The 15868-nt window shown below is 40.1% G+C and overlaps 1 protein-coding gene across 7 annotated transcripts in view; it reads left to right on the top strand.

The window, feature by feature from the left end:
- The window catches only part of plch1 (phospholipase C, eta 1), a 60787-nt gene extending 49675 nt beyond the window's left edge, over positions 1 to 11112 (top strand). For 4 of the 7 annotated variants that reach the window (XM_077565347.1, XM_077565348.1, XM_077565343.1 and 1 more), the window contains 7 exons: positions 1050 to 1174; positions 1342 to 1426; positions 2907 to 3053; positions 3251 to 3330; positions 3472 to 3531; positions 5089 to 5473; positions 6832 to 11112. In XM_077565347.1, coding sequence (XP_077421473.1) covers positions 1050 to 1174; positions 1342 to 1426; positions 2907 to 3053; positions 3251 to 3330; positions 3472 to 3531; positions 5089 to 5473; positions 6832 to 9401 — 3452 coding nt within the window. In that variant the 3' untranslated portion in view covers positions 9402 to 11112. Of the gene's footprint in view, positions 1 to 1049; positions 1175 to 1341; positions 1427 to 2906; positions 3054 to 3250; positions 3331 to 3471; positions 3532 to 5088; positions 5474 to 6000; positions 6029 to 6831 lie in introns of all 7 variants that reach the window. The other 3 variants (XM_077565350.1, XM_077565349.1, XM_077565346.1) reach the window with 3 other exon arrangements.
- The last annotated feature ends 4756 nt before the right edge of the window (positions 11113 to 15868 follow it).

The following is a 15868-nucleotide window of genomic DNA, read 5'->3' as shown; positions in this document are numbered from 1 at the left end:
CCAGACACACAAAAAAGTGTGAACAAAAAATACATTTAGTAAAAAATGTCCAAAGGCTGACTGATGTCTATAAAAGCTCTTATTTTGCTTCGTGATTCTCGTTTTCTTCTCCTACCAACTGGAAATTGGAACTTTCGTTGGCCCCATGGTGGATTAATAAACAATCACACTCAATAAATGCGCATTGGGGTGATGGTCACTCAAGAAAAAATACTCAACATTGTTGCGCATGCAAATATTTATTTATTTATTCAATATTAATAAATTAGATTTTTTTTATTCTATCTATTAGTTTTTGATATTATGTTATATATTTCATGTTTATAATTGTATTTATTTATTATTTATTCATGACATGTTATTTTTGATAAGTTTGTATATTTTATATCCATTTTATCCACTATTTTTTTTTTATCAAATTGGTATTATGATATTTGAGTAATTATTGCATATTACTATTAGATTTTTCATTATCTGTAATATTTTACTCAATATTTTATATTCACATTAGGTGCCAAGTATTCTGAGAAAAGTGTATTTTTCAACATACTGTGCTATTTTCATATGAAATATAGCTGAAGTTATGCCACAATCGCTTCAAAATGCGATCAACCAATCAGTCATTTCAACACAAAAGACAGAATTCCTTCTGATCAACGAACTGATGATTATGCCCATCCAAACTTGCACATGCATTCCTAACCAGCATTTACTTCCTACAACTGTGCTTGTTTGAGAGAAATGGAATCACTGCAACACTATTTAAATGTCATTAAGGGGATTAAATTGGTAGTTTAGAGTGGGGAAAATAGCAGTTAATGTTGCGTTTAATCTTCACTTGACAACAAAGCAAAGGGGTGGTTAACCTTCGATGACTGGTTGACGATGGAGCATTTACTACCTCGTGACTTTTCCTCTTTTTTTTTTCTGTGTGTGTTTGCACTTTCTGTATTGAAACCCAAGAGAAAAAAACTGAACATTCACAGTGTTGGAATAATATTGAGTGATAGCATTCACATCAAAGCTGTGATGTTTCGCATCCCCTGCAGGCACTTTCAACCCATTTAGTGATGACCCACTTCCAGCCTGCCCCAAGAAGCAGCTCGTTCTTAAGATCATTAGCGGACAGCATTTGCCTAAACCGCCAGATTCCATGCTGGGGGACCGCGGGGAGGTACTCAAATATATATATAATATGTGGGATGATAACTTCATATTTATTGTCGTTTTTTGTTGTTTTGAATATTTGAATGTGCATGCATACCATACATGTTCAAAATCACAACTTCACATGGCATACTCTTTTTTTTCTTTTTCTTTTCTTTTTTTTTTTTTATACAGATAATTGATCCATTCGTGGAAGTGGAGATTATCGGTTTGCCTATTGACTGCTGCAAGGAACAAACGCGCGTTGTTGATGACAATGGTAAGAAAAAAAAGAAAGAAAGAAAACAGGTGCAGTGCTGGTGGGATTAAAAAGTCAGGTATACTAATAAAAGGCTGAAGGGAAGCAGAACAGATCAGGGGTCTGCAACCTGCGGCTCTGGAGCCACATGTATTAGCAGAATTATTTTCTTTCTTTCTTCTTTTAAATTTTTATTTTCACTTAAACTTGTATTTTATACTTGTAATGTGTTTATGTTTATATGTTCAATAAACCAAACCAAACCAGAGTCAAAAATGTTATGTTGTCAGCAAAAAGAGAGACCAAAGGTAGATTAATTTTTTTTAATTATCTCAAAATGTCCAAAAAGTGATAATAAATTGTCCAAAAAAAGAACAAGAAAAGCACCCAAAAAATTACAATAAAATGTCCATGAAATTGCCCCCCCAAAAAAGTCAGAATTGATTAAAAAAGAAAAGAAAAAAAAGGCAGAAACAAAAACGTTCAAAACTTAACTATAAAATATCCAAAAACAAAAGAGGAAATGCAGAAAATTAGCATATTTGTAATTACCCAAAAAGTCAGGAAATTTATTCTAAATATAGGCAGAAAAGAAAGTGATCGAAAAATAACTAAATCCCACAAACTACCATGAAATGTCCACAAAATTGCCAAAAATGTCAGAAAAAGCAGAAAGAAGTTTCAAAATGGCCGTAAAATGACCAAAAAAGGAAGAAAAGAGGCAGAAAATTACCATAATATTGTATGTACATAAAATTGCCAAAAATGACAGAAATTCTACAGAAAATCAGAAAAGTCTAAAAATTTATAAAAAATGAAATACGAAAAATCCACTGCACCCAAAAATCAAAGACAAAAGGTAGAAGAAAATGAATCTCTACGTATTGGATGCTGCACATTTTTGTGTTATGGTGCAGCTCTGATTAACTTGTAGGCCCTCAGCACATTAAACATATTAACACTAACACACTGTTTCAGTCATCGCAATGTTTAAATGTTTTTGCGTCTCTAGACAGATTTTGTTTTTTTGTTGTTGTTGTGGCCTAAAATGTCTCTTCACAGTAAAGATTGCTGACCTCTGGTCTAAATTAACAGAGGCACATGAAAAAGCCGCTATCGTTTAAAAAGGTTAGCGAGCACTAGCTGGGATCCCAACAGCCTAAGAAAACTCACGTGCACTTGGCTGACCCATTAAAAAGCAATCACCGTAAAATCCCGTGAATAACATGCACCTGTGTATAATACACCGCCACCCAAATCGCCCTTAAAAAAAACTTTTTTTCTATGTACTTGTGTGTAATATGGTCTCTCGAATATGAAAGATTCAAAACATACCAATCAAGTGCAAATGCTTTTACCTTTGTGCATTTAATAATAATGATAATAATAATAATAATAAAAAGGTTTCTTTTTCCCCCTTTTAAAAAAATGCTTTCTAAAGCTAATTGTATTTGCATTACATCCCTGTGGAAGAGCTAGAATTCATTGTGACTCTCGCTAGGTTTCAACCCGGTTTGGGAGGAGACGCTGTCCTTCACGCTGCACATGGCCGAGGTGGCCCTGGTGCGCTTCCTGGTGTGGGATCACGACCCCATCGGACGAGACTTCATCGGCCAGCGGACGGTCGCCTTCAGCAGCCTCATGCCCGGTTGGTGTGCACATTTCCTCGTCGCCGCCGAGCTCATCGCGGCTCTAAAATAGAACGCAATTAGACAGACCCGATACGACACGCTGTCACATTTGAACCCGTGTTTCTTCTTATAGCTTGACAGCGTCACGGCCGCTGGCCGCGTTGTTGTGTCAGGTCGGCTTTGACTCTCGCTTCTTTGAAAAATTTCTCACCAGGTTACAGACACGTCTACCTAGAGGGCCTGACCGAGGCGTCCATCTTTGTGCACGTGTCAGTGCATGACGTGTACGGCAAAGTGAGTATCCCGCTGCCCTCGTCCTTCCTGCAGTGTGTTTTTACTGTGAAACGCTTGACGCCAGTGGGAATATATTTTGGAAGAGGGTCTGAGGAAATGCGCCGCTTATCCGCTTCTCTGCCAATCCTTTTGTCTTTCTAGTGGAGTCCCCTAGTCCTGAATCCCAGCTTTACCATAATGCACTTTCTAGGATCCAGCAAGGTATCCGGATGCTTTTGTGAAAGCTCTGTGTGGTGCTGCATGAACTGTAGCAAAATGCATGAATGCAAAAAAAAAGAGGGGGGAAAAAGAAGAAAAAATGCACTTTCTGTTTGTGTGTGACATTAAACACCCTTGTCACGCAAGCCTCTTTCACACAGAGATACCGCAAAATTGTCACATCAGAGCCATAACAGGATCTTTGTATCTTTTAACACATTTACTTTGCCTTTTTATTGGGGCTGAGCAATTAATTAAATTCAAATTAGCATCACCGTGTCGGGGAATGCAGTTTTTAAGTGCAAGGGCTGCAATTTAGAAAGTTTAGTTTCATTTTGGTCCGTTGGTAGGCTTTGTTTTTATATATACGTATATTGGGGCTGTGGCAAAATTTCATATCTTAATATTCTTGCCAGATGTTTTGAGAATATTACTATGGTTTCAGTGAAAGTTTTTTTTTAAATTTTTTTTTAGAAAAAGCAATACACCAAACTAAAAGAATTTTTAATTAGGACATACTGACAGTCATCAACATTAACAAAGTCGGCAATCAATTATTTTTTTTAAAAATCCCCTTTCGAGGAATAAGCAGTTCGGAAAATGGATGGATGGATTAAATTCAAATAGTACTGCAACTATGCTTTAATGATAACCAACAATTTTATGCTACAAGTCTTTGTTGAGTTTGTGTGCATGCGTGCGTGCGTTAACTGCATCAATGTGTGTTGTTCTGTACCAGTGCGTCCACTTTGTGTGACTTGACACATTCTTAGCTTTCATGCTAAAGGTCCGCTTCACAGGGCACGATGCTTCTGAACCCGGCTTAAAGTGGACCATCTAAACAAATAACAGTTAGCCACTCACATTGGGGGGAGAGGGTAATGTATCAATTGCATTTTGTGGCCCCCCCATGTATTAATTTGGTTTTGGGTTTTTTAATCCACAAAAAATGGTGGCAGTCAAGGAATATTTGCTCTCTCTCTCTCTCTCTCTCTCTCTCTCTCTCTCTCTCTCTCTCTCTCTCTCTCTCTCTCTCTCTCTCTCTCTCTCTCTCTCTCTCTCTCTCTCTCTATATATATATATATATATATATATATATATATATATATATATATATATATATATATATATATATGAAATTGTTCCACTGTATAGATTCATAAAAATTAGCCCCCTAAAAATTCACATTTTCTAGACGTTTACTCGTACTTAGCTGCTGTATAAAAGAAAAAAAAAGTGTCCTTTTATTGAAACATGATATTTAATGTCTAGTGATGGTGAACTTCAGGTGGCCTGACACATTCAGGTTGTTGAATTGTTAATGCAAAAATAAAAATAAAAAAAAAATAAAAATATTTATGCTTAATAAATCTGATATTGTTTTTAGTTATACAGAATAATTTATCGCTTGTGGAGTGTTAGGGTTAGAGGAAGATTTTTTTTAACCTTGTACTGTCATGTAAGCATGCTTGCATAACCCACACAATTGCTTTTTACATTTTTTTGCTGTGTATCTAAAGACACAAGCGGATCGCACACTAACGTGTTTTTATTTTTCAGGGAAATCAATTTCGCGGCATCCGCGGTTTGTTCAATCGCTCTTCCAAGTCCTCCTCGGACACGAACTCGGCTGGCCTCCGGAAGCGCTCCATCAGCGACCACCTCCTTCGCCGCACGGCCAGCGCTCCGGCGAAGGGCCGCAAGAAAACCAAGATGTCGCTGTCCGAGTCGGCGGCCTCCGTGTCGGAGCACAAGAACGGCGCGGGCTTCGAGGTGGTCGGGGAGGGCGTGTCTGGGAAGGAGCCAGGGCTGGATAAGAAACTCCAGGCCCGGCCCCCCCTCACCCACAGACCCATCTCAATGCCTTTAGACAGGCTCCTGCAAGGACAGCTAACTCTGTGCTCCGGAGATAAGGAGCATGACGTGGGTGCAAATGCGCTCATTGGTGGGTATTCTCTCTTTTGACACTCAAATTTTTACATTTTAGATTCATCAGCACCAAAGTTTATAATCAAACTAAACAAACCACTGTAATTTTTAACATTCAGGGTCAGGTTTAGTCCATAAAAGACTACAGTGGAACTTCCTAAATTAAACTAATTGAGTATCTAAATGTGATTTTAATCAAGAAGCAGAAATGGAACTTAGAATTTAGGGGTGGCCTGGCTCAGTGGTAGCGTGGTCATCTGCTAACAAAAAATAATTTTGAGATACAAACAAATTGAAGGGTGACCAACTCCTGGTCTTTGGAGGTTCTACTGTACTCTAAACTGCATGATATCTTAAATAATCATTTCGAATTTTTCCTTAAGCATAACTCTTATCCAGATCCTTTGCTTACTTGCTATGCTATAAACAACCTCAAGGACTAATATGTGGTAAAACATGTGAACTGACAGACTGCAGCCTGCTCTCCATGATGCCTTAACATGCCTTTTCTGTCCCGTCTTCATTTGTTTTGCTTCTTGATAGTAGAGAAGTGACTAGGATATTCCTGCAGGTAAATCAGAATTACGTGCCTCTTGTATGAAGGTTGCATCGTTCGAACAACATGCCAGCATTGCGTCCTCCCAGTGTATTCAATTTGATCCCTTTTCCACTGCACGGTGCCTACTCGGCTCAACATGGCTCTCACAACAATTTCTATAGTTCCTGCACAGCCGGGGTTGCGAGTCCCAACATGACACCAAAAAGCAACCTCAAGCCAACTGTTGCTCACACATGCTAACATTAGCATTTGTATTTAGCTTTGGACGCTGTAGTGTTTTACAAATCTCCGCTTTGCTCCTTTGGCCCATTTTTTTGTGTGCTCACGGTCTCTTCTTGAGCAATATATCTCCCTACTGTGGTCAACAGCCGCAGGAGGGTCTACTATTCTCCATTTTTGTTGTTTAGTAGTGCATCTCATTTTGCTTTTCATTGTCCCCTGCGGTACTGTTTTGAAGTGCAAACAAAACCACCCCAAACCGAAATAAGATAAGCCAGGCCGAGACAGCGCTATGCAGCGGAAAAGGGGCAACTGAAAGTGATATGAGAACGATATCGCTGTGCCATTTGATCCCATTTGATCAGTCCCATCTCTTTTCCCGATATGATGTTTTGAGCTCATGGACTCCAAAGCCTCATTTTCCAGCTTCTCCCTCACAGTTGTACTTGGTGATCCATTTGTCTGTGGTCTACGTTGTATTGGCTGGATTGTTAATTGTCGTCATTTGCTCTTGTTGGATGGCTTGACGTCTTACATTCTACAGACTCAATTTCTGTGTTTTCTATTTGTTAATGTCCAACAATGTGTGTCCACAGGATCGTACCCCTTTGACAGAGCCAGGTCTTCTTCTGTGGATCTTCTAATGAAATCATCGGCTTCCATTCAAGAAAGCATCCAGTCCCTCTCGAAGATGGACAACAACTGGAAAAAAGATCTCAATAAACCACAGGAGGCCTCTTATCTGGTTGTTGGTGATGATAACATTAGAAATGAGGATGATTATGTCAATTACCAGGCAGGTAACAATCGAGTCAACCAATCGGCAACTTCTACCAACAAACAGTGTAGATCAGATAAACCTGAAACTTCTTCAACCAGCACGGCGTTCACAGTTGCACCTTCTGTGTCCTCATCCTCCTCGTCCTCCGCACCTTCCGCCGTGGCCCCCCTTTCCCCAGTCAACATGGATCATGACCTGAAGAGTCCCAGCTCGCTGCATGACAGCACCATTTCCAGACTCATTGATGCCATGTCCTTAGGCAACGAGCAAGACACGCGAGGCTCCATATCAGCTCTGATTGGTCAATTTGAAAGCACTGCTGACCAAATTGAGTTGAAGTCCTCTCATGATCGTGTCCTTACTCCTCCCAGAGAGCTTCAAGATATCAGGTCTACTCCAACAATGTCGGGCAACCAAACTGCCACTCCGAGAACCCTTTCACCGTGCACGACTCACTTGGCAGACACAACCAGCCCTGCTCTCTTTTCCAGTCCGGAAACTGCTGATCTTGAAGAGGTCTACACCATTCTAGATGAGGAGATGCTGTCACCCCATGTATCGGTGTACAACCAGAAAAATCAGTCAGTCTGTGTTCAGGCAAATACTCTGAGCAGCCTACCATCAAGCATCTTGGCTTCTTCTCCAATAAAGGTGGCTCAAGGTTTCGGAAGCCAGCGCAATAAGTGTTGGAATGATATTACCGCAAATGGTGGGAGGATCGGAGATACAGAAGAGGTAGAGGAGAGTGTGTACGAGGAGGTATTTGATCCACCGGCACCTATAACAGAACAACAAAGGAGTTGTACTCGGAGATACACTCTTTCACCTGTGAACAAGTCTTTCCAATTATCCCATAACCACGTCGGTAATACTTTTGCAGAGGTGGAGGTCAATGTTGATGAGGATCCGAAAGAGGGGAGGTTTACCTCACCAAGACAAGCGTGGGAGACCATCAGCAGTCCCACAAAACAGAATGCTATTTACCAAAACGAGTCCACTCCAAAATACTCCCAACAAAGACATCCTCTGCCGTATCGCGAGCCTCAGCAGTACCCAGCATCTTCAACACCGTGTCCATCCCGATATAGTAAACCTTCGTATCAGCGACCGAACCAACAATCCAGCATCCATTCTTCTCCAATTCATAGACCCATGGACTCTAAACTTTCCAAACCGAGACCACTCAGTCACAACGGCTACCCGAGCCCTCCAAGCAATCCATTTCATTATAATCGAGACTTTATACAACAGAGAGGCTGCCTTATGCCAAACGGTTTTTCCCAAGGAAAGCAGGCCAATCAGATCCCCAACAGTTTTCACAAGGGAAGACAAGGATATAGAGTCATGGAGCAGGAAAGATGCTTGCAAAATGGATTCTCTTCTTCAGAAAGTATCCATGTTCACTCAAATAGCTGTAGGGGCGGAGGCCTTTACTCACCAACTTCTGATTTTGATACAGTGTATAGTCACGTGGACTCTGTTGACGTTACATCCTCATCAGAGTCTGCACCGCCTTCAGTCTCGCAACCAAGCTGTCAAAGTCAAATCCAAGTATCCACTCCAAAGCTTTCTTGGAACCAAAAGGTAACTGTGCCTCAGGTACAGTCCGACATCAAAGATCCAAAGATTTCAACTCTCCGGTCTTTATCAACCGATCCCCAGTCGATTACCGTCGATTCCACGATCAACACTCCGTGCAAGTCCAAGTCTCTGGGAGATCTGACGTCGGAAGACATATCATGTAACTTTCAGAGCAAATACCACATCATTAGTCGCAGTTTCATCACTCCACACATGAGGAAACAAAAGAGGATGGGAACCATGGGTGGAGGAACCTTCCAGTCCCAATCTCGCGATCCACTGACAGAACAGTTACGCAAACTGGTCAGTCTTGAGATTGAGGATAGCGACAGAGAAATGTGTCCGTCTCCTCAGTGCGATCAGGAAGCGCAATCCCCACAGGCAACGAGCACAGAACCCTCTACTTCCCGGGATATTGACGACTCGCCTCCACCACTAACCCGTCGTTTATCCTCCCGCAGCCAAAGCCGAGTGCGCCACATCAACAGCCGTGCCCGCGAAAGACAGCAGGAGGCCCTGAAACCGCGCTCAGGCGGCGCGGTCAACGGCACCGCCGCCGTCGTTTTGAGGAATAAACCGGCCTCGCAGAATTCACCTGTGAACAGACACTCGACTGGCTCTTACATCGCTGGTTATTTAGGCCAGCTGGAGGACAGGGGACTTCCCGAGGGAGCTTGTACATCGTCACGGTACGGAAATGGCGATCAACACGTAGGTCGCTACTGCACCGATAACTCACTTCCAACTTCAGACTCCTCCAACTTTTTGTCAGAGCCAGAGGTCTACTTCCTGCTTAGACTTTAGCTTTAGCCTAAAATGAGATCAAAGACTGAGTGTCCTTACACTGGTTGACCAAGGAATTGCAAAACAGAAAGTTTTTTCTGAAGCCGGACATGCACTATAACATTTGTTTACATTCCAACTTACTCTGTAAGAATTAATCACTTGCAATTCAAAAAAGACAACGCTAATCAGTGATGTGCTAACGCCGGACCTGGACTACCTGCTATGTTGCTGTTCCACTAAGACAGAAAAGGGCTCAGAGTTAGGAAAAGCTAGTCCTAACTCTGCTTCAACTGTGCGAGAACACCGTCGCGGCCGACAAAGTTTATGATTTGATTGTTTAGTATCTCCCAGTCAGTCGTTGTTCTCCAATGTTTTACTAGAGGCCGAAAGAAAAGACTTAAAATCAGCTCCCATTTAATAATGAGTCAATAGTAATTGACCTTCACTAAAAATCTTATGCCCAAAGTCAGTCACAATGCGGAAACAGAGATTTGACTTTTTTTTTTTCTTCTGTGATGTTCTAAAGGTCATACATTTTATGACTTCACAGGAACTTTGGTATTCCTCAATATCGTTTCTCATTTGTGGTTAACTTTTGTTCTGTGAGTTTTACATGTTAGCTTCCATATTGAAGCCCCCCAGTAAAAGCAGACTGGATAAAGCTCTGCGATCATCTACATAGGCAATAGAATCTGGTCAAAAATAAAAGGTAAAGGAAGCAATCCACTTGTAATATCCGTACAATAACGGTATGCTGTTAACGTGTTAACCAAAATGTTAACATAATGCTACTACTTCATCTTGATTTGCTTTGCATGATTTCTTTGTGTCACTTTGATATGGTGGACACCACCTTCAAAGGGCAGAGGTCAATTTGCACAGTGTATGCCTAGTTTAAGACTTAAAACGATGCCATACAAACAGCATTGTTACAGCATGAGATTCTTGTATGAAATGTTCACGGTCTTACTAGTTAAAAGTTGTTCCAGTCTGGCGGTGTGTTGTCGATCTTCTGCTTAATGTCTAAATAAAGACAAGACGTGTTATCGTTGTCCCCGTGATGTCAAAACTGCCACACCGAAGCAAAAAAAGATTGGATTATGAAGCAGAATGTGTTTCTTTGTATAACCTGAATATGTTGTGTATAAACAAGTAAAGGTCACCACCATGAAAGTCTTCCTTCTCGTTCACGTGAGTATTTTCATTTACGTGTAAATAAATTCCGCCGTTGTCTTGGATCCTCGGACCGTATGTTTGTGCATGTTACTTAAACGTGAACATGTCGAGCATGACTATGCACCCGTTTACACAAAAAGATGTTGCAGCGCTCGACTTCCGCACAGAACGAACAGTCGCACCGGGCGGGACGAAGGCTCACACGGGGGGGGTGAAATCTAGCCTCTCAACTTCTGTGCTTATGGGCGTGTTGGTCTTGCTATGGTCTTAAAGAAAAAAAGATTTGGAACTTAAAAGCTTTTATTTTTTTAATTGCTTTGATACAGAATACAAACTCTTGTCAGTTCTGGTGATTTTTATTTTGTACAACTCGTAACGGAATGCAAATAAGTGTACAGCGGCAAGGCCGAGGAAAAGAGCGTAGCAAAGTTGTATTGTATTTTTATTGTTAAAGTGTTGAACCATCTCTTTATTTGTATTGTTGCTCATCTGAAGACTATGAGCATTTTCCTACCAAGGCAATAAAAACTATGGAGTATTTGGTTTCCACTAATCCTGTTTGTTCTGTCTCTTTTCCTCTCTCTTTTTTATTTATTTATTTATTCTAAGTGTTCTTTAAATGATACACGTGGGCCAGGCATAAAGTAAATGTATTCACACATTCTCTGTTAATCTTACCAAGCCTCTGATTTATTCAATAATAAATGTGCAAAAAGTCGTAAACAGCCCCAATAAGGCCCATCATATACAATGAGGTGTAATTGCTCATGAAATGGCTGTAATGGAGCTGACGAATAGCGCACCTGTTGCCCTGTGCAAGCGGGTCCCTCGTAAACCTGCAACACCTTGTCATGATTAATGTTTGTGGAGCAGAAGCCGGATGGCCGCATGCATACGACGACATCTGGCCTGTAGAATTGCCACTTTCAGGCCACTTTGGCTATCGTAAACATTCTGCCTGACTTCCTATTCAGCCTTGACTTACAGTTTCCCGTTAACCTTTGGTTGAGGGCATTCATCTATAAAAGTCAATTGAGTATTTTCTAGAGTCAATACATTGGGTGTCACAGGCCTCATTTGAATCTTAAATATATTAAGTAAAATTTGGAGAAAAAAAGAGAGACAAAAAACATTAAAATTGAATGAAACAAGGGTTTAAGAAAATCAGCATATATTTGAACTCTTGTTTCGTTTTAAATGCTTTTAGTTTTGTTTGACATTATGTGCTCTTGTGGTTTGTTTTATTTCTCGTTTTTTTGCGTCCACCTGTGCTAGTCAACCTGGTCCAGCAGCTTGTGTCTTGCTTGCATTTAAGTTTACAGTCCCCCCCCCCCCCCCCCATGTCCTTATCGTTAATCGTTTGCCTGCCTTTTTTGTCGTACAAGAATGAAGTGTAATTTCACACCAACTCCAGTAGGGGACACTACTGCTCTCATTTATTAAGTTATTTTTTAATTTCAGCAAAATTGATACACTTAATATTTTTGTGACATACTAGATTTATTTTAAATGAAGTTATTGTTTGCTGTAAATTGAACTATATATTTTTTTCTTTAATTTTAATAGGGATACAATGTTAAGCACAGGTGTACTGAACAAGTTTATAGACAAATTAATCTACTTATAGTCGCAGCGGAGAGTTGGGAGAAGCGAAATAGTAGTTTCTTCTTCCTTGAGGTGTGACAATAAAAACTAAAGTGAGAAGCACTTGCGCACGGTACACGCATGCACACGTGCTAACTTGGTGAACGCTACTTTGTTGTTGGATTCTTTTTCCACCCTCACTCCAGAGAAAAGTCATTTTCAATCCCGGTCGGCATCATCATTTTTCTTCCAAATGCCTCGCGGCTATTATAAATGCCCACAGCAACAATTTCTCTAACATATAAGGGTGGTGTGTTCTCTATTAAACAGTACAACTCAAACAAAACCAGACTTTCCATTTAAGTGCGGAATATGGAAACCTTATGTTTGTCTTTTCTTAGCAGATGTTTATGTGAGGTATGCGTTCTGACTAGATTAGATAAAACGCCATTTAGTCTTGCAACATTCTGCAAAGTTTTAACATTTACTTCTGTAATTCTTTCATATACCACTAGAGGGAGCCCACATACCACACACAGTCAGTTTGCCCACTGCTTGTATAATAGCCATTATTACGTATGATTCATGTTTTTCCCCACTGCACAACTTGTCAGTAGTCTACCTTTCTCGCCATCTTTTTATACCACTTTATAATAATCAACAGTACAGAAAACTATGTATGTTTGCGGTGGAGGAAGTCATTGCTGACGGCGCCCTTCTACCCAGCATGACTCTGGGCTACTGCATCCATGATTAATTGCGTGAGATAACCCCGTGGGCCCTGCAGGCCGTCCTGTCTTTAGCTTCAGGCGACACCAGCAGATGAGACTTAACAGCCTCTGAGCGTCAAACTGCAGCTTATCGGCGTGCCTCCAGGAAAACCGGTACGAATACAAATTTGGTAAAATTCAAAATAAGTGCCCAAATAAAGAAATAATGTAGAAAAAATACAAATAAAATATTTAAAAGGAGAGTAGCACAGTTAATATATTTAATGTGACAGCATTACTCTGTCGCTGTTCCCCGGACCCGCGTCCAGGGTCCATTCTTTGTGCCAATTGTGAGTTGAAGTAGTTTATAATATTAGGTAAGACAAAGCAACTTTTATATTGGGGAGGGGGGGGGAGCTTCGGTTTGAACCTGGATTCAAAAGAAAAGCAACTAACTTGGAGTAACTTGGAGCTGACAACTTCTGTTGGCAGGATATTCAATTTGTGTGCAGCATAACATCTAAATGCTGCTTCACCATGTTTGCTTTGAACTCTTTGCTCCATTCCTGGGTTTATATTCCACTATCATTTCATGCATTTTGATTTAAAATATGAACATAATTTTATATTTGACCACAGATCAGCTACTTGGCCAGTAACCCGTACCTCAGTGACAACCTTCGTGTCACTCTGCAGGGGAGGGGGGGATGATGTCCCTGGAGGGTTTGCACCCAGCATCTCTTCCCCGACACCTTCCAGCTTCGTTGGTCGTATAACGTCTATGTGGCTGTTTACGCTGCGGCTCACGCACCCCACGGCCTCCTCGCCTGCCCGGATGCCAGCAGAGCCAAAAACAGCAGCGCCACCTGCTCCTCTTCTAAACACATCAACCCTGCTGAGGTAAACACAGTGATGCGATTAAAAATATATTATTCATACATGCAATTCATTCTAATCTCAATATCAAACTGCAGAAGCAGCAAATAAAACTTTGCATGCACGCAATCACACTTGAGGATCTTCAGACTTCTATAATTTAAGTATTATAGTGATGGCTCACCAAATTATAATTCCTCCTAATTGTGACGCAATGTTCTCATTGAGATTAGTCAGTGAGAAAACAAAATGGCTGCTAAAAAGGGGGGGAGGGAGGTTGCACTAAATTTGATTGTATTTTTTCTTGTCAAATTCCCCCATTCTAAATGTATTGAATTTTTTTTTCAACATAACTGTTTAAACAACAGACAGTTCTGACTGTACAATAGTACTGTCTATGGTACGGAGTACCAGTTTTTTTGGCATGTCCCAACCAGAGTTATAATAGTGTAGGATTAAATTATTATTATTTATTTTTTAGGAATTTTAATGTCATTTTCGCTCTACTTTTTAAAAAGTCAGTTTTTAGAGCTGTTTTTATAAATTTATATTTTGTCAGAACAGATTCCTTTTGTTTTTAATTGTTTTTATTAATTAAAAAGAAAAAAATTATGTAGTATTTGTCCAATGTTAAATAATTCCCAAATGACTGTTCGATTTACGGCTGTACAGTAACGATGAAATAAAAACATTTGAAATGACCCCCAAAAATCTCATGTAGCCTATATCAATTAACAAAGAAGAAAACTAATGACATCGCTGTAATTATAGCTTTAATTAGTTTAAACATAATGTGTAATTTCAGTGTTTTGTTTTGTTTAAGCATTGTTGGGGGGTTTTCGTTTATGAAACGTATAACCGCCCTCCGCCCCCTAATTTTAGCTATTTTGTTTATTTCTGTTTACTATAATCACTTTGCTTCAAAACAGTGAGTCACTTGCACTTTTTGTTTGGCACAGATTCGGCACTGTAGAGGAGTGGTTAGGTCAGGACTACCACTTAAGCATTCAAATGCTATGCATGTTTGGCGCCCTCTCGTGGCTTTGTGTCATACGTTCTTTCAAAAGGTCAACAATCTCTTCAACACAAACAATGCTCTCCGTCCGGTTATGACAGCACTTAAACAAATTACACGTCAACACACCACACGCGGACGACATCCAAGCCAAGTACAACCTCGTCGATTGCAATTGAGGACTCCTGTGGTGAGCGTTACCACCCTGGCCTCCAGCTATGGCACCCCAAAATATTTCACAATTGTTTTGAGGCCAGAGAAAAACATCACGACGCACATTGTGGCCAGATAACATCTTTTTGGTGGCATTCAATTAACTAAACCATTATTAAAACTCGTTTTTCAGTTTTTGTAGTTGTGTGTGGCAAGATATGGTAGTTTTAACCTGACACTCTGAAGGTTAACCACTAGATGGCAGTGCCATACCATTCAAATTGTGTTTTTACTCCTTGCTGGTTACTGTGGCTTTATGACTGCATATTTCACATGCAATGTTAGTCTAGAGAAGATTTTTTTTTAAGGAGGCATAAAATTAGGTTAAATAACCATCATATAAATGAACAACTTGTATAGACGTAGGCCTACCGAATGTCAATCTGCATTATACACTCATTGGCGTTGGCATGTTGGGGTGCCTTATCCTGTCTTTGGCCTCCTCCAGTTTGTAATGCGCGGTGGCTGATCAGCCATGGACCGCCCAGCGGGACAGCAAAAACGGGAGAGCAATTGGAAGTCCACAGATTCACTTTTATTTACTCATTCACCGCCATTGACGGCTATAAACGTCAAAAATTAATTTTAACTGTTTCTATTAGTTTAACTTTTTTTTCTCCACTTTTGTTAACAAGAGTATGAAAACCTAGATTTTTTTAAAAATAATCTTTTATTTTATTTTATTTTTAAAGAAAAACAATAAAAAATTTTGGGCGTCAGACGAATAAATTACAAAAAAATTAGGGGTGTCAGGCGATTAAAATTTATAATTGTAATGAATCACATTACTTCAATAGTTAACTCAAGATTAATCACAAATTTTATATCTGTTCTAAATGTATGATAATTTTCTTCTAGGTTTTCATACTCTTGTTAACAAAAGTGGGAAAAAAAAGTTAAACTAATAGAAA

The sequence above is a fragment of the Vanacampus margaritifer genome, chromosome 5, assembly GCF_051991255.1.
Source record: "Vanacampus margaritifer isolate UIUO_Vmar chromosome 5, RoL_Vmar_1.0, whole genome shotgun sequence".
NCBI lineage: Eukaryota > Metazoa > Chordata > Actinopteri > Syngnathiformes > Syngnathidae > Vanacampus > Vanacampus margaritifer.
This window is presented reverse-complemented; position numbering and strand designations above follow the sequence as displayed.